This window comes from Durotheca rogersii (genome assembly GCF_024521655.1).
Source record: "Durotheca rogersii strain YMJ 92031201 chromosome Unknown GGS23scaffold_3, whole genome shotgun sequence".
NCBI classification, from domain to species: Eukaryota; Fungi; Ascomycota; class Sordariomycetes; order Xylariales; family Xylariaceae; genus Durotheca; species Durotheca rogersii.
In genome coordinates this window covers 309562-326171 of record NW_026251234.1, presented here as the reverse complement: position 1 = coordinate 326171, position 16610 = coordinate 309562, and the positions used below count along the sequence as shown (strand labels likewise).

The 16610-nt window shown below is 56.1% G+C and overlaps 6 protein-coding genes across 6 annotated transcripts; 3 read left to right on the top strand and 3 right to left on the bottom strand.

The window, feature by feature from the left end:
- Positions 1 to 218: 218 nt before the first annotated feature.
- On the bottom strand, positions 219 to 2495 carry GGS23DRAFT_273512 (tannase and feruloyl esterase). The gene is made up of 4 exons (XM_051512465.1): positions 2419 to 2495; positions 1664 to 2327; positions 996 to 1605; positions 219 to 885 (listed from the first exon to the last, which is right to left on the bottom strand). Exons 2-4 carry the CDS (start codon positions 2315 to 2317, stop codon positions 431 to 433), a joined length of 1719 nt encoding a protein of 572 aa, XP_051375194.1. The 5' UTR covers positions 2318 to 2327; positions 2419 to 2495; the 3' UTR covers positions 219 to 430.
- Positions 2496 to 4559: 2064 nt separating this feature from the next.
- GGS23DRAFT_550853 (uncharacterized protein) lies at positions 4560 to 5665 on the top strand. The gene has a single exon (XM_051515309.1). The coding sequence runs from the start codon at positions 4618 to 4620 to the stop codon at positions 5236 to 5238; it is 621 nt and encodes a 206-aa protein (XP_051375193.1). The 5' UTR covers positions 4560 to 4617; the 3' UTR covers positions 5239 to 5665.
- A 571-nt stretch (positions 5666 to 6236) lies between these two features.
- On the bottom strand, positions 6237 to 8304 carry GGS23DRAFT_273360 (FAD/NAD(P)-binding domain-containing protein). The gene is made up of 2 exons (XM_051512464.1): positions 7577 to 8304; positions 6237 to 7523 (listed from the first exon to the last, which is right to left on the bottom strand). Exons 1-2 carry the CDS (start codon positions 8193 to 8195, stop codon positions 6286 to 6288), a joined length of 1857 nt encoding a protein of 618 aa, XP_051375192.1. The 5' UTR covers positions 8196 to 8304; the 3' UTR covers positions 6237 to 6285.
- A 1491-nt stretch (positions 8305 to 9795) lies between these two features.
- On the top strand, positions 9796 to 11546 carry GGS23DRAFT_273324 (CRAL/TRIO domain-containing protein). The gene is made up of 5 exons (XM_051512463.1): positions 9796 to 10092; positions 10194 to 10335; positions 10414 to 10445; positions 10528 to 10865; positions 10978 to 11546. The coding sequence occupies exons 1-5, from the start codon at positions 9908 to 9910 to the stop codon at positions 11529 to 11531; spliced, it is 1251 nt and encodes a 416-aa protein (XP_051375191.1). The 5' UTR covers positions 9796 to 9907; the 3' UTR covers positions 11532 to 11546.
- Positions 11547 to 12003: 457 nt separating this feature from the next.
- GGS23DRAFT_593228 (magnesium-dependent phosphatase-1) lies at positions 12004 to 12684 on the bottom strand (the record flags this gene model as incomplete). The annotated part of the gene is made up of 1 exon (XM_051518013.1): positions 12004 to 12684. One exon carries the CDS (start codon positions 12682 to 12684, stop codon positions 12004 to 12006), a length of 681 nt encoding a protein of 226 aa, XP_051375190.1.
- A 1782-nt stretch (positions 12685 to 14466) lies between these two features.
- On the top strand, positions 14467 to 16416 carry GGS23DRAFT_614957 (oxidoreductase; the record flags this gene model as incomplete). The annotated part of the gene is made up of 5 exons (XM_051520689.1): positions 14467 to 14895; positions 14968 to 15120; positions 15195 to 15439; positions 15569 to 15678; positions 15773 to 16416. 5 exons carry the CDS (start codon positions 14467 to 14469, stop codon positions 15808 to 15810), a joined length of 975 nt encoding a protein of 324 aa, XP_051375189.1. The 3' UTR covers positions 15811 to 16416.
- Between the last annotated feature and the right edge of the window lie 194 nt (positions 16417 to 16610).

The window sequence follows — 16610 nt, the reverse complement described above, 5'->3', positions numbered from 1 at the left end:
TGGCATAGGAGGAGGATGTACCTAGGTACTCAGGAGCCACCCAAGGTACCTGATATATGCCCAACCGTTTGACTGTATCCTAGGTACCTCTTACCTCAAGATACCGAGGTGCCTAACCTCCGGCAGGGAACGACACCCCCGGCGGCGCAGGTCACCTACCTACATACATGCACACAGAGGAGGCACCTATGAATGAAGCCTGCTAAGCCAGAAACCCACACACTCTCTCTCTCGATCAAGCGCAAGCCACAGAATTACTGTCAGGAGGGCGGATTCTCGCCCTGAATTACTACGACTCCACGTGCGAACCAAATACCTGGCACCCGGCCCCATAACATCGACGCTGTTCCCCGCGCCTTTCCCCGCCTACACGCACCTTGTCCCGCCCGAAATGCACGTATGCATTTATGCGGGGCTAACTATTGAGCCGTCACGTGCAGCGCCAATTGCTGGCGTCATCTTGGGATCCTCGTCCGACCCATTCCGCCGTTCGCGGAAACATGCAGATGGGTCGCTGGCGGTACAGGACGAGGGATTGTCTCGTCGCGTCCGTGAAGTTGAACTCGGACGCGACGATCTGAGAGACCTCGTTGCCATTCTCGACCCAGTCCATCAGCGCCAGCAACGCGTCGTGCCGGCTGTCGTTGTACCCCAGCGGAACCGAGAACCCGGCGGTGTACGGCGGCCTCTGCGCCGCTTGGCCGGCGCTACCGATCATCCACGGAGCCTTAACGTTGTCTGCCGTGCCCCAGCAGTGTCCCATGCCGGGAATCTGAAAGTACCGGAAGAAATCGTCCACGTTCCCCATCGCTTCGACCGTTCTGTTGTAATACAGCGTCGTGTGCTGCACGGGCACGTAGCCATCCGCAAGGCCTCCATACATGACTGCAACAGCACCGAGTTAGCGGCGACAAATTAGTGGCTTTTTTTTTTTGCAAAAAAAAAAAACCCTTGCTCCCGGCCCTGATACAGAGAATAGGTAGGTAGGTACTTACTAATTTTTCCCCGATTCCGGAATCTGCCCAAGTCGTAGTGATCGGCGGTGGCGTGCACCGAGCGCTCATCGCGAATTCGCGAGTCGTCCACCACGGTGTCGTTGTACGAGGTGATTTGCCAGGAGGGGCCGTAACCCATGAACGTTCGCTCGTATTGCGCATCGAATCCCCTTCTCACGTTGTTGGCATCCTTGGGGTTAGCTGGCAGGAGATATACAGCCCACTCTGCTTCTGAGCTGTAGTCCAGTCCCTTATAGACGAATTCCCCGTCGTCGGTAACGTAATCGCTATACATTTTTTGCGCCGTTTCTATCTGTGCCTGCGTCCAGCAGTACGCCTGATCCGTCGTGCCACAGCGGATTTTGGTGATATCGAAATGGTCTCGGCAGGCCGAGGGGGCAGAGATTATATTGTCCTTCACCCCGTCAAGGGAATCGCACTGTGCCAGAACTTCCTGCTGGAGCCGCAAGTAAAGGTTGTAGTCGTTGATACTCCGTGGGGAGCTCTCTGGGAGGTGGAGTGTCGCTAACCTCGACACCCACGGCATTAGATTCTTCGTATCCCAAGCGGGTGCCCCGATCAAAGCGCCATCGAAGATGTCGGGATCCCTCTGACGTTGTCATACAATTAGTTACCAAATCCCCGCGATATTAGCACGAGACTCGTACCTGGATCTGCTTGAGACCCTGCCTTCCCCCGGTTGAGCAGCCACTGTAGTAGGAATACGCAATCGGCTTATTGTCGTAGTAAGCCTCAATGAGCATTTTGCCGAGATGAATAGAACCTTCCATTGCCTGGTAGGCCCAGTTGACCTTCACGCTTTCAGACGTTGGCCATGTCAAGTCCCCCTGGCCAGAATTATGCCCGGTGTCGGTTGAGAGGCTCGCCATGCCGTAACGCGCCCCGGGTCCCATATCAAGCCAGTTGATTCCGCCCAGAAACGAGTAGCTCCCCACAACCAGGAGCCGGGAGTTCCAGGTCTCTGGGAGGAACATTCCAAACCGATAACCGGCAGTCACATTGTTAACTATAACCGCGCAGAGTGGAGGGAGTCCAGATGCTGCCGATGGGTATCCCAAGTTGCCGCTCTCCGCGAAATACCCTGAGGTCACACCATCCGCATGCTCAACCGAGATGCCGTCAAACAGAAACCCATTCAAGTAATCCACGGTGCATTTTACAGCCTGGCCAGGTAGCTTCCCGTGTGTCAGACTAAGAAGCGAGGCTATGCAAGCCAGAACGGCAGGGACTTTGAGAATCGCCATCTGGATACTGTGATAGCTCGAGAGAGGGATCCCGGCAACGCTGCATTCCCCCTTCATGTAATATATACTGCAGGGAAGATCTCGGATACGTACATGTCAGCCGTCGGAATAACGAATTTCAAATTGCTTTGGGTTGCAGAGGAGGGTTTCATGCTCACAGCCTTCCGTCACCTAACCGTTGGGCTTACCGTGCAGTTTGCTGGCAGAGCAAAAGGGCTTCAGCTACTAATAAGGCATTCTAGAAACCAACGCCTGTCCCACGCAGGCCGAGCAGAGCGGGAGTGGTGACATGCGTATATCAATTTCGACGCAACGCTGTGTATTACGGCATGGTCTCGATTTCAGTATGATGTGCAACGCAACGGCGAGAAAGACGAACGAAGGTCATTCCGACGCGCAGACACGACGCAGCAGCGAGGGCCGTTTCGTCGACACGGCAGACCGGGTATCCTCGGCGAACTAATACCGGTCTCTTTGTCCAGGTGCCATAACGTAGTCTGCAAACGCGTCCGCTCATCACACGAGGATGGAAAGACGCCGCGAGACGATGGCCTACACCTTCTGAATTCAGCCACGCCCTAAGGCAGACGGGTGAGGAAGGAGTGGACATGGCATTCGCTGCTCGCATAGACTCCCGATTCCTGCTGTCATGAGGTTGAGTTCGTCCCACCCCAGAGCCCGCGCCGAACACGGCTGCTGTCAGGGTGTGACGGCGTAAGCCACCTCAGTCATCCTCCGGATTGCGCGCTGTAGCCAGTAAGGGAACTGCCGGTTGCGCGAGTATAGCGTCAGAAATCCAGTGTCTGAAAGAGACATACTCTTACACATCGTGTGAAGTTGCATTCCTGGGGCACAACCCTGAAAGGGCAAGCAGACCCAGCCGGAAATGTAACCCTCCCCACAAGCGAGAAACCCAATCCGGGTAACTGGGGCCGTCGCCCTGTAGCATTCCAACTCCGCATTTCTCCGCAAACCTGGGTGTTCTCGTGGGGTATCCGAGCTTGTGGTCTTAGACACGGGGCGGCAGCCTATTACTAGGTCTGACTGTGACCTACCTCCTAACATTAGGTAGGTTACATGGTCACTGTGTGTAAGCATGTGATTACAGGTCAGGGCTCAAGATCTTTGCGCCGACGGCTTAACAGACGAAGTTACCTTGGGTCAGGCAGCGAGCTGTAGGTGCATCCGCCATCCACCGCCTCCTTGCAAGGGTATTTCCATCAGGTCGTTCCCCTCGTGCTGCAATGCCAATTATGGACAGCACGAAGTTGGGGAACTCACAGTTGAGCCCGTACCCTATCTAAAATCTTGACATGAAGTGCTATAGCTAACCGAAAATACCTAAGCCGTTGCAAGAATCGGGCACCTGTATTAACCCATCCACTTGGTATCCTCAGCTAAGTCGTATTACAATACCGAGGTTCGGCCGCTGGCACCAGTGCCAGAGGAACGGCATAATACAGCGCCAAAGCCATTCTCTGCAAGCCTAGAACCTTCACATGTGTTATGCCCCTTTTCGGGGAGGGTCTAGGGAGAGGAGGGCTGCCAAAAGCTGCTTCGTATGTTGAATGAAGTTAATATCAGGCCTCTGGTGACAACGAAGCTTTTCCGTCTTGTCAACGCAAGCTCCTTCAGATATACCAATTATCATCGAGGCTGGGTGAATATACTCCGTGGTATCGGTAAACTTCAATACGCTCTGCCTGTTATATAATATTAGTCTAGTTTCACGCATTGAGGTGTGTGCGTGGGTGGTGAAGCTGATAATGTGAGAATTCAACGACACCCGATTCTACGCCCCGCCGTCTTTTGTTTCTTTTTAAGAAAAGAAGAGGAAAACAGAAAGCCTACCCTTCAATTATCTATACGTGTAAATACGTGGTAAATCAAAAAGGGATGGGGATGGGCCCGGGAAGTCCCTCTGTAACACGTACCTAAATCCATGTAAACCTTTTCCTTCTATTATTATCCTTTCTACCGCGCGGATTCTCCCCGCATCATGAAAACCCCCCTCCCAGAAAAGGGGCAGAAGTTGATCGCTTGATTGCCAGGCCCTTTTGATACCAATTACCCGGCTCGGTAGTTAACGATATCATCTACAACTACGGAACTACAGGCATACGGGATAAATACTTGGGTAAGATGCGACTGGGGGGGGGGGCATATTATTACTGAGTAGTAAATTCAGAGCCCCCCCGAGAGCCCTATTACGAGACAAAATCGGATCGGCACGTATGTATATATTTTACGCCTTTGTCCGCCTTCGCCCAGGGAGCCTCCTGACCTTTGGCACCACGCTGCCTTTTGCCCAGTAATACTCGTGAAATGACGACCGCCTGTTCCCGAAACACTAAGCTATGCAGTTTTCTATTAGCGTCGCAGTCTTTTGCCTCGCGAGTGTGATAGCAGCCACATACGGGAGTCCCCCGCCTCCCCAGCTGCCAATCGTCCTAGGGATAGTATCCGACACAGCATGGCAGTGCTCGCCAGGAAAAAGTATCAACATTACCTTCCTACCGCACACTCTTAGGCTGGATCTTCCTGCGATGAGGTTCGGAGCCGAGGGTCATGGAAGAACAGATGAGCTGGCCGTATGCCAATTCACGGCGGAACTCACGTCTTGGTGGTATAAGTACCGGTTTGCGATTCAGAACGTGACTTACAAAGGGCACCTTACGGCAACAGACGGCGCTCAGCTTTACCGGTTGTCCGCGAACGCCGTGTTTCGGTACGAGAACCGCAAGCTTAATCCCGGGAGGGCCCCTCCGGATATATGGAATGTGTCTATGTCTACTATGGTGAGTGAATCCGCATCAGTCTCTCCTCATTCTACTCCCTCGCCTCACAATCCACCGTCGTGCGCGGAAAGGGGCCGGGGCCAACAGATTTACAGATTGACAGCGCTAAACCGACCACAATCGGAGGCGACGGGGACTTCAACGGGGACTTCGAGGTCGGCGACGGGAACCCTCGGTTAGAATGGTCCACGTGCATGGACGGCGGTGAGGGCACCGGCGACGTTAAAACCAAGCTAGCGTTCGCTCTGACCGCGACAACGAGCGATCGAACTGGAAAGGGGACCGGCGTGTTGGCTCGTGGTCTCACCGTCGACTTCGGGATCGCTTGGGAGGAATGCTACCCCAACCGCGCGGTGAAGAACGCTTGGGGCCAGACGCGGATCGATGACTGGTCGACTTGCACATATAAGAACGGCAACCAGACCTCGCGTCCATTGCGCCACGGTGTCGGCTTACTATTTTAAACCAGACAAATACCACTTGCAATAGATGGCCAACGCCGGGCTCCTCTGGATGTCTCGGTGGTTATGCGTGCGACTATTTTCCGAGACGACGAAAAGGCTAGCAGCAAAGAATAGAACATCCTCGACGAGAAGCCGAAACAGCCTAACGTTCCGATTCTCAATTATATCCTCACGAACCCATACCCCACGCATGGCTTTCAAGCACTCGTTGTTGGCATGGATGACGTTAGTTGCATGTCTGCCAGCTAGAGGTTCTGATTAAACCTAGACTGTGTTGGTGTCATCTTCGCCAGGCGGAATAATAATGACCAGGATTAAGGATGAATCTATTTTCGGTTCTGAGGGAGAACGAATCAGCATTTCGATCCTGTTAACCTTTTGCCCGTCACGCCAATGAAGAGACTGGACGGAGTATTAAAGTCACCTATGGTTGTCTTGGGCCCTGAAATCGCTGAGGCCTTGAAGGCGCGAGTCCCTATATTCTTTCGAAACCAGCAAGAGAAGAGATGGCTCTTGGGACGGATTAAAACAGCTATATTTTCCAGGTGCCTACTACCTCTTATAGGGGGCGCAGGGTCGCGGTGGGCTGTCCCTCGATATTTACGGATAAGAGAGCAGATGGATTGGTCTACCGCCGAGAACCACGATGACCTTCCCATATATTGACTCTCTGATACGGTACGCCTGCACAATGCTACAGAATGGTAGAGAGAGACACGTCCTCCGCAGTGGCTACCATCATGCCGTGGTCGGCTCGAGACGATCAAACCGGGGATATCCCGTCTAACTGGGCTGCAATCTGGACAGCCAGGAGCCTCGAGAAGTAGCGGCACACGGCCAAATTCCCTCCGTGAAGCCAGAGACCGGGATGGCCGCTCGGCCGCCACATCACGTTTGCCTCTCCTTCCTTGTCATAGCCCCATACGTTGGGAACCTTGCTGGCAACGGCCTCCCCGAATATCGCCTCAGTGGTGGTCCTCATATTCTGGTAGCCTGTCGCGCAGACGATCTCGTCCGCCTCGAGCTCGATCCCGTCGTCGAGGCGCACTCCGTATGGCAAGATTTCGGCGACGCTGGCTCCGTGGTGCACCTTGACCTTGCCGTCAATGATGAGCTGCGACGTGCCCACGTCGATATAGTACCCGCCGCCGCGCTGCATGTATTTTGCCCACAACCCGCAGTCCATCGGTCCCTTGTCGGTCTCGAAGCCAACCCGGTTGAGACCCTCGAGAATGCTCTGATCAAACTCTTGCTGGAGCGCGGTGACGTCGTAGAGCGCCGCCTTATAAACCTCGCTTGGGCTGGACCACGTGAGCAGGTCTGCCTCCTCGACTGGCGGACCGCCCTCATAATAGGTCGTACTGAGCAGGATTTCCAGCACCGCCCTACTGCTCATGACGGTGGTCGACGACCGCTGAACCACTGTCACATCGTATCCGCTTTCGTAAAAGTCCTGAGAGATGTCCATCGCAGAATTGCAAGCGCCGATCACGACGGCTTTGCGCCCCTTGGTGTTCTTCTTGGCGCCCCGGAAATCCGAGGAGTGGCACAGAACGTCGCCCTTGAAGTTTTCCACGCCTTTGAACTCGGGAAAGTTCTTCTTCCCGGAGTGGCCGGTGGCTTGGATGATATGCTTAGGATACATCGTGCGAGTTTCGACGGCCCCGTCCTTATGCTTGCGCTTGAGCACCACGGTCCACTGCTTCTTCTCCCCATCCCAGCTGCTCGACTCGAGACTCGTGCTGTTCCACACGTTGAGCTCGAGAAATTCGGCATACGACTTTAGAAAGTCGGCCATCTTGTCCTTGGGCGTAAAAACCGGCCAGAACTCTGGGAATTTCAGGTAAGGCATGTGGTCGTACCATACGGGGTCATGAAGCACGAGCTGATGATAGCGTTTTCTCCAGGCGTCACCAACCTCGTCGCTCACGTCGATAGCAAGAGTGGCGACGTTGAGCATTTTCAGCCGAGCGTGGACCGAAAGGCCGGCCTGTCCGCAGCCTGCCGCAGGTTAGCCAGTGTTGGTTCTCGGCAGAAGGGCAACTCGAACCCACCGATGATGAGCACGTCAGGGTCGCGATTCTCAAAGCTGATCTCCTCCTGCCTCCTCTCTACCCAATTTCTCCTATCTTCACGATAGCCATGCTGGGCACCAATTGGCCTATTTGGGCCAATAGACTCCTTGCGGGAACTAAGCGCATTCATGGTCGTATAAAAAGTCCATATTTTCCATTGGCCGTCGTCGTGGATAAGACGCGCAACGCCGGGGCCGGTTCCGTATTTGGCGAAGACATTGATGAATACTTGGATACCCTCGACGGAGGCGTCTGCCCGGAAGGGTACTACTTGGACCTTGTCGATAGAGATCTTGGTGAGGCGGTGCCCGCCCTCCAGGAAGGAGACGATCTGGGTTCTTCCCTTCACGGTGCGGAAATCCCAAGTCACGGCGAGGTGATCCCGCCAATAGCCGCCCTCGACGAAGAGGTCTGCGATCGCGTTGTAGTCTCCCTTGGACAACGAGGTATTGAAGGAGTCCACCGCCTTGTCAGCGGCCTCGGATGCATCCCCGATGCTAATATCACCTTTGCTGGGGATGGGCCATTTTGCGAGGGGAATATCTACAGACCCGGGAACTCTCCGCTGGCTCGACGGGAGAGAATCCGCGGTTGCCATTTTCGCAGGTGTCTGGAGGGCTGAGCTGGTACGACACGCCGCTGGACGGTGTGGTGCTGGTAGCTGGAGTGTCGTACCAGGACCTCTGAAGAGAGCCGGGGAAGTTCGAGGTTTTGAATTCCCCCTCTCAGTCACTCATCGGCTCCGAGGACGACAAGACCCCGCACATAACCCCAAGGCCCCAGGGCTGGGGGAGGATAGCATCGATCCGCTTCGTACATGTCTCTCACGGGGCCAGTAAATCGAGTCGGGGGCGTACGATGTCGGTTACATCTGAGGTACCACCCCCACATGGTATTCAGTCTAGCAGCTTACTCTGACTTCCTCTCCTCGCTCCCCTCATTTGATCTATGCGGGATAATCTGGGGAAAGTGGATTCACCGTCACCCGACTTACCCATCGAGGCGGTAGTTTCTAGGCTATTATTGCTGATACCTACCTCTGAGTTGGTGTGTTGATTCGCCTCATCGACGGCGGTCACCCCAGTCGGAATAGCACCCAACACGCTTGACGCCGCCTCGTCTTGACGCGGCCGTGGTCCAGAGGCTGTGTTCCCTGGTCGGAGGATGCGATTGTTGGAGACGGCTTTCTGTTCCGGGCGAGCCTTGGGGTTTTTATTACCCCATGTTGACGTAACCAAGCGTAGAGATACCTAGTTAGAGATACCCGCATGTCCCTAGCCTCTTTGTCTACCGAGGTTGCTGCCGGAGATCCTCTGTAGGAGAGGCCATCGTAGCTTGGTGGGTGAGGCACGAATACGGCGCATTGGACTGGCCGCGTTCGTGTCTGCATGTGGCCTCCCTTTGCCATACTATGAGAGGGGGGGGTTGCCCGCTTGCTGTGGAGGATGTATCGCGAATGGGAAACCGGGAACGCGCAACAACCACTCCGCCCTTGCGTCCCAATCCGGCCCGCCGGAATGCCCGGACTTGGGCGCTATAGATGGAAGGCTATCCGAATTTCACGCACGCGAGCTCGCAGGCGCACGCAGGCAAGAGGCGGCGACGAGACTCAGAGTCGAAAAGTCCAAGACTGGCCCGTCTTCGGCCTCTACATTGCCCAAACAGGAATGTGGATTGCCGGTTGGATCCTGGCACTGGCCGCCGTCTACGCGGGCACGGATTTGCGGATGCCTCTGCCCATAAGAAACGTCTCTAGACGAAGTGATAAATGACAGCTATCGTGCGTGGACAGAAGCTGATACAGCGGTGAGATGGGGTCGGGGAGAGAGGTCAGCATACTCACTGTTATTGGCTAGGACGGGACGCCTCTCTGGGTCGGGTTGGTGGAATCGCGAAGAGGGCGAAAGCAGGCTGGACTTAGCGCGCGGGCGCGCGGAGAGCTGCACTGGGTAGCAGTGCTGGATTAATAAGAAGAGAGAGCGCCGAATTAAAGAAAAAGAAATAAAAATAAAACCAAGCGCAGATGGATCTGCCCTCCCTTCCTCGCCCCCCCCCCCAGTAAGATGCCGCCGCTTCTTCCTTCATATCACATTTTCAAAGGTCAACAGACAAGGGTCCACGATCCGACATGATTTCGACATCTGCAATCCCTTAGCTTCCCCTTCCCTCTCATACACGTACACATCCCACAGCTTCCCTGGACCCTTTGGTCAACTTCCTTCTTTCCCAGCGGACGAACACCTCCTCGGAGCCTCGTCCCTCGTCGTTTCACTCCAGCCCGCACCGGATCGTACGACCGACGCTCCAGCAATGACCAAGCACTCTCTTCACCGCGTCCCTTCGGCAGGGGCCGTTGAGCATGGATACCCGAGCGGGCACCTCGGCCATCTCACCGACCACGAGGAGCAGGCTCTAGCGGAATTCAAGGCCCTGGTAGAAGAGAAGGGTCTCTATCGGCCTGGGAACCCACCGTCCCATGACGATCCTACCCTGCTGTGCGTCTAGCCAATTCCCCCCCCGTCGTGGCAATCGAGGTTCTCGGGAACCAGGTCGAGGGCGATGCCGCCAGTGCTAACATTGGTCGCCAACAACGTAGCCGATACCTGAGGGCTCGCAAATGGATCCCGCATGATGCTCTCGTGCAGTTCAGCGACACCGAGAAGTTCCGCAGCGCAAACGAGATCGATGTCCTATACGACACCATCGATATCGACTCGTTCGAGGCGTCTAGGCGGCTCGTATGTGAACCCCTCCACGAACCCGGCAGATTTGCTCTCGGCGTAGGATCCTCGTCGTTCTAATCACCGCTCCTCTAGTATCCTCGATTCACCGGGCGACGTGATAAAAGGTGCCCTTTTTTTTTCCTCTCTTCCCTTTTCGCCAGCGGAGTGGTTTGCCGGGCGAGAATGAGCTGACGATGCTCGTAATAGAGGCATCCCGATCTACGTGTTCCAGATCCGACACCTCGACTCTCAGGCCGTTGCCAAGTATGAGAAATCGACCGAGACGACGTACAGCCGTGCGAAGACGGACGGGAAGACGCAGCCAAAGCTGCTGCGGCTGTTTGGGTTGTACGAACACTTGACGAGATTCGTCCAACCGCTCGCATCCGAGTGTGCCGACCGACCCTACGCCGATACTCCAATCACTCTTAGCACCAACATCGTCGATATCTCGCACGTCAGCCTGCGCATGTTCTGGAATTTGAAGGCGCACATGCAAGCGGCCAGCCAGCTGGCGACCGCACACTACCCAGAAACCCTCGATCGTGCGTATTCATGACTTGCCCACACTTCTGTGACACATCCCTCGCGCAAGTCGCATTGACGTACACGTAACCGTACACATACACACATGCTCACGCAGTAATGGGCGATCAGGTATCTTCATTATCGGGGCGCCGATATTCTTTTCGACCGTGTGGGGCTGGGTCAAGCGCTGGTTCGACCCCGTCACCGTATCCAAGATCTTCATCCTCGCGGACCATGACGTGTTGCCCGTCCTCACAACCTTCATGGACATCAAGGACATCCCGAAGATATATGGCGGCGAGCTGGAGTGGGACTTCTTCGACCAGCCCGCCTGGGACGACGAGATCAAGCGGATATGCCAATGGGAGAACGGTTACACGAGCTTCCCCACCGGGCCGATGTACTGGCAGCCCATCGACGGCGGCAAGCGAGTCGAATGCCTCGCCGTGGGTAGTAAGGGCGAGACGGACCGCAGGGAGCGCGTCTGCACCATTACAAGAGCCTATCCGCCCAAGAACGTAGAGGGTAGCCCGGTTTCCGCTGCTGTTTCCCAGGCAGACGACGCGCTCGAGGGCGAAGAAGTGAACGAAGATGTGTTCGTAACGGCTAGCGAAAAGCCCATCATCGGCGACGTCCCCACGGCAAACATCACCGCCGTCCCGATCGTCGGGGAAAGCAAGTAAAGGGATGATGCGGCCGGGCGTTGCGGCGTCTATACACGGCATCTTTGATGGAGAGATTTAAACCAGACTTGACGGATGTTAATGGGCGCGAGCATGCAGTCTACAGATACAGACGTATCAAGTTGGATATCAGGTAACTCTTTTGTATTTACAGGCCAGAATCCGTTGGGGGGACACAGCGGCGCATGATCGCAGGGAATCATGCTTTTTTGGTTTAGAATTATCGCGTCGACGAGAGGGTAGACCGGTTTTGGCTCTCTCCATGACTAGAATAAATTTGATTTTGCTACACTCCGAACGCCTCACTCTCTATGCCCTAGCAAAGACAAACGTGACGGTATCACTGCGGAACTCGGTCTACGCTCTATCCTTCATTCCTCGTAATCCCGCATTCCACTTCGCTGGGTGCATCTAGTAGCAGGTTGCTTAACCTTGACGCGAAGCAAGCCAGCGGTACGTATGTCTGCGGTCTTCATACGCCCCTCCGCCTCCTCCATTCCTCGATCCCCTTTTCGATTTCATCCCACGAGACGCCGTCTCTGACTAGCCACATCGTGACACCCATGGATTCGGTGTCCCTATTCCTAGGCTCGTCGTCGAAGAACAGCATATCCGTATGCGGGACGCCGGTCCGCTTGCCCAGGGCGTCGAAGTGCCGCAGCTTGCTAGTAGGGTAGATCTCGAGGCCGGCGTCGAAGAACTCGATGGCCTTTCTAACCTTACCGTCCTTCTTGCTGGTGCTGGTGCCGCCGCCGCCGCCGTCCGCATCGGCGCCCAGGTCCCCAGGTCCCAAGACCGTGCTCGCGGGCGGGACGTGCAGGAGCTTCAGCATCTCGCGGCCGAGGTCGGGGGTGTGGGTGCGGCTGGCGACGCCGAGGCGCACGCCGGCGCGGCTCAGGCCGTGCAGTATCGAGGGCACGTCGGCGTAAAAGGAGAAGGTCTCGCCGACCTTGTCGGTGCAAGCGCTGTGGGCGGCGTTGGGGCGCAGCGGCGGGTACACGTGGGTGTCGACCCAGAAGGGCCACAGGGTGTAGTCGAGGTCGAAGACGACGACCCGCGGCAGGGGGCGGCCATCGCTGAGGGCCGGGGGGAGCACGTTCAGATTCGCAGACGAAGCGCCCGATATCGATGGCTTGGACAGCTTCCTGGGCATGTTCTGTCTACTTCCTCGAGGCGAAGGCAGGGGAGGGGAGGAGAGGGGGGAGGAGACGGGCGGGGCGGCCGGACTTCGGAGGGGATTCGAGAACCGATTGGTCGGGGAAACAGGATGGCGGCAGCGATGGCGCTGATGAGATGCAAGCAATTAACGCGGACGCACAACGGTAACGGTGAGGCTGCTCGTGGGCGGACGTGGTGGATGTTGTTGTCGTACTTACTTTGCACAAGTCGGGCAGATGTAGGTGATCCCGCCAGATTCCGGGTTCGACAAACAACGAGACGAGAGGAGATGACGAGATAAGGTGAGATGAGATGGACCGAAATGGGTTAGGACTACGTAGACGGCGAGCGATGCTAGTCCCGATACCGACCAAGGTTGTGCAGGTACAAATTACCTATATGAGTAGGCACATAATATGGGACGGCAAGTTGGGGGGGGAACCTAATGTAGGCACATAATATAATGCATGCAGATCTCTGCCCATCTTGAGGCACCCTGGATGCCTGTCTTAAGAGGTACCTAGGTACCTCTAACCTCGAGTTAGGTACGGACTTAAGTCGGTGGAAGCTGGTGGCGCCCGGATGCATCTGGCAGGAGATGCTGGGCTCTGGTAGGTTGGCCCACTGCCCCTACAGCGGGGAGCTGGATGGGGATCACAGGTACCTAAGGTAGGCACCTAACCCCCTAATGTACCCGTCTACAGGTAAGAGGTAGGTATCCCGTAGGCTCTTCGGGATCGTTTCGGCGAGTCAGACCGTTCCAGCCCGTCAGCTACGTCATCCTTCCCATGATCAGCTGGCGATGTTGTCCCCCCCCCTCCCAACCCGGGCCCATACCCTATCTTCCTCCGGTCTCCTACCCCTTCCCGAGGCCTCAACCCTAGCTTTTCTGGGTTACCTATATCAGGAGGAAATAAAAGCGCTAGCCGTTAAATCTCGCCCTACTTTGGTCCCCAGCAGCCGACCTCGCAAGTCGGGAAGATTACACGAGCATTAGGTATAATTACAATTTGGGTTTCGTCCTAATCGTTTTTTTAAGCCTCTCGAGCCTCCCAGCTCAGCGTGACTATGCTGCAGAATCTACCCGCGTTGCCTATGAAAGGCACGTCCTGGCGGCCACCCTCTCGCGGCGAAGAACCGGAGATCTTGGCTTGGCATTGTCCGTGTTGTCTGAGGCGTCACGGTGCCATCGCGGCGTCCGAACGAGGGAGGGGTTGGCCCCCTTTACCCTTCAAGTTCGTACCTAGCTCGGGATCTCGAGCGCCCTAGCAACGTGAGAACTGCCGAGCAGTCGGATGGCAAAAACACCAACTTCCATGCGGGGCCGCGGCTGGTGGGGGTGGGCCCCAAGAGAGGGTTTCTTGGCACAGCTAGGTAGCTAGCCTCGCTGGAGTGCACGCAACACCGAGAGGCCATCATCGCGCCCAGGCAATAGTCGGGACTACCGCTGCCATAGCTACACCCATACGTACGCATCCCCCCAGCGAGGTCCACGACGGCTCAGGTAGGGATATTGATTTGCCGTCTGGCCGTGGACGGACTCCTCCTCTGCCCACACCACCCAGACTTTAACCGTTTCATAAGCCTCTGTCATACACATGGCGCATCTAGGTCTCTCGAACGCTTCTTAGTGTTGGCACGTAAATCTGCTAGTGATCTTGCATATATATACATATAACTCCGCCCGGACGAGCTGAGAGTCGTGCGTCTCGGTTCGTTCCCTCCAGCAAACCACCCGACCCTACTCAACAGGAACCCAGATAGCGATCGTCTCAATATGCCGGCAAACGAGATTCCCAGGAAGATTCAGCTCGTGCGTATTGCGCACGTCTACTACCAGTACTCGGACCTAGAGAAAGCGGTTGCCTTTTTGAACGACTTTGGTTTCACCGAGGAGAAGAGGGTCTCGGCCGACAAGGTCTACTTCCGGGGCTACGGCACGGAGCCGTGGGTGCTCTGCGCCACCAGGGGGGATAAGGCCGAGTTTAAGGGTGCCAGCTTCGTCGTCGAATCGGAGGAGGACCTGCAACTCGCAGCTCAGATACTCCCGAAGGCGACAAAGATCTGGGAGCTGGAGGACGCTCCTGGAGGAGGCAAGTGCGTGACCTTCCACGACCCGGTCGACGGATATCCGATGCACCTCGTGCATGGGCAGGCGCCCGTTCAGATGCTAGACATTCCCCTGCCGCACGAACCGGTCAACTATGTAAGTACATGCGGCGGGTTCCCCTATGAAGCTATATACATACCTAGGTTATATTGACGACAGCGATAACAGCCCACCGAGAAGAACCGACCCGTCAACAAATTCCAGCGATTCGAGAAGCGGCCAGCCCCAGTGCACAAGCTGGGCCACTTCGGCGTGAGGACGACCAACTTTGCGAAGGCCCACGAGTTTTACACGGCGCACTTTAACTTCCTAGCAAGTGATGTATGAGGAAGCCTCCCCTTCCCTCCCCGCGCGCATCTGCCTGACCCGACTGCGGGGCTCACACACTGCGACAGCTCATCCACGACGCGGAGAAGATCGACCGCACGGTGTTCTACCGGCTGAACCGGGGCGACGAGGTGGTCGACCACCACGTGTTCTTCTTCGCCGAGGGCGCGACGTACAGAGTGCACCACTCGTCGTTCGAGACGCACGACTTCGACACGCAGGTGCTCGGCCACGACTGGCTCCGCGAGAAGGGCTACAAGAACTGCTGGGGCGTCGGCCGACACGTCCTCGGCAGCCAGATCTTCGACTACTGGTGCGAACCAAAACCGACCCCCCCCCCCCCCCCCCCCTTCCCCCCCCAAATCGGGCGTTCTTTTTCTCCCGACGCCCAAAACCCCACCACTGCCACCAAATCCGAGCTAACGAACTGGCGTATTTGTAGGTACGATCCGTTCGGCTTTATCATGGAGCACTACGTCGACGGTGACCTGGTCAATGCCTCGGAACCGACGCACCGATCCCAGGCCAATCCCGGCAGCCTGCACGTCTGGGGTAAGTAAGAAAACAAACAAGATCTAAGGGCCGCGGCCGCGTCGCCGCCGTCCCAAGCCTTACCAAGACATTTGCTAACCAGGTATGCAACCAGGCCCTGCCGTCCCCGGAGAGTTCCTGCCCAAGGATTAAACCATCGTGATTTGCTACGTGACGTCGTCTCTAATCGGAGCAAGTTGCTTGCCGTCTCACACAGGCCACGCGCCTCTCCAGTCTTATGTATTTATAGCTTTGAATGAATGGGTAGTGAGTTGTTGGATGGCTAGGTAGTTCGAATGCTACCCTTACTTGAATGTACTCGCCAGTCGTATGTTTCGTGCGCACCGTGGACAATCTTGAGCGAGCCGTTACGTTACCGTTAGATGTGCTACGGGTATATACGAGCGTCCACCTCCCCTATCCCGGCATTGCCACCTGGGGTAATGTGCCGTGTCCGTCCAAGGAAGAACTCGCAGTTCTCTCAGCTCTCCGCTGCAAGAGACAATTACCCGAGTAACCAAGTGCCTAGGGTAGGTATTTGGAACACGACACCCTACGACCTCCCCGAACGTGCCGCGAGGCCACCGAATTCCACCTAGTTTGTCTCGACGGCTATCCAAGAAGAGGAATTCGGCACATCCCACTATTTTTCGTTTTCGCCCACTATTGCCGTCGCATGATGGCCGCACGCGGGCCGCTATTACCTAGTTAAAGCGTGTTTCGCTACTTCTCAGCTCACCCCCGCCCGAGCCACCGTGTCCCGAATGCACACGTGTCCACGGCGTCTATATCGTTCGTGGTCGTTTTGCTCTTCTACGCATCTCGACCACTAACGCCTATATCTCTCTCCCTTGGGGGAGTGAGTGAGTCCGGCGAGCGGGGTTTCCTACGACTATCGCGGTGGCGCGACCGGCTTAGCTAGGCTCCTGTAATACCGGGCCAGGACTCCGGAA

What these genes read in the sequence shown, in the direction of transcription:
- GGS23DRAFT_273512 (XM_051512465.1), bottom strand. Translation starts at nt 2,317, where the DNA reads ATGAAGGGGGAATGCAGCGTTGCCGGGATCCCTCTCTCGAGCTATCAC. An exon ending in AGGGTCTCAAGCAGATCCAG is followed by an intron (nt 1,606 to 1,663) that starts GTACGAGTCTCG and finishes TGACAACGTCAG; the next exon opens with AGGGATCCCGACATCTTCGA. An exon ending in CCGGAATCGGGGAAAAATTA is followed by an intron (nt 886 to 995) that starts GTAAGTACCTAC and finishes GTGCTGTTGCAG; the next exon opens with TCATGTATGGAGGCCTTGCG.
- GGS23DRAFT_550853 (XM_051515309.1), top strand. Translation starts at nt 4,618, where the DNA reads ATGCAGTTTTCTATTAGCGTCGCAGTCTTTTGCCTCGCGAGTGTGATA.
- GGS23DRAFT_273360 (XM_051512464.1), bottom strand. Translation starts at nt 8,195, where the DNA reads ATGGCAACCGCGGATTCTCTCCCGTCGAGCCAGCGGAGAGTTCCCGGG. An exon ending in CCCTGACGTGCTCATCATCG is followed by an intron (nt 7,524 to 7,576) that starts GTGGGTTCGAGT and finishes AACCTGCGGCAG; the next exon opens with GCTGCGGACAGGCCGGCCTT.
- GGS23DRAFT_273324 (XM_051512463.1), top strand. Translation starts at nt 9,908, where the DNA reads ATGACCAAGCACTCTCTTCACCGCGTCCCTTCGGCAGGGGCCGTTGAG. An exon ending in CATGACGATCCTACCCTGCT is followed by an intron (nt 10,093 to 10,193) that starts GTGCGTCTAGCC and finishes CCAACAACGTAG; the next exon opens with CCGATACCTGAGGGCTCGCA. An exon ending in ACCGGGCGACGTGATAAAAG is followed by an intron (nt 10,446 to 10,527) that starts GTGCCCTTTTTT and finishes TGCTCGTAATAG; the next exon opens with AGGCATCCCGATCTACGTGT.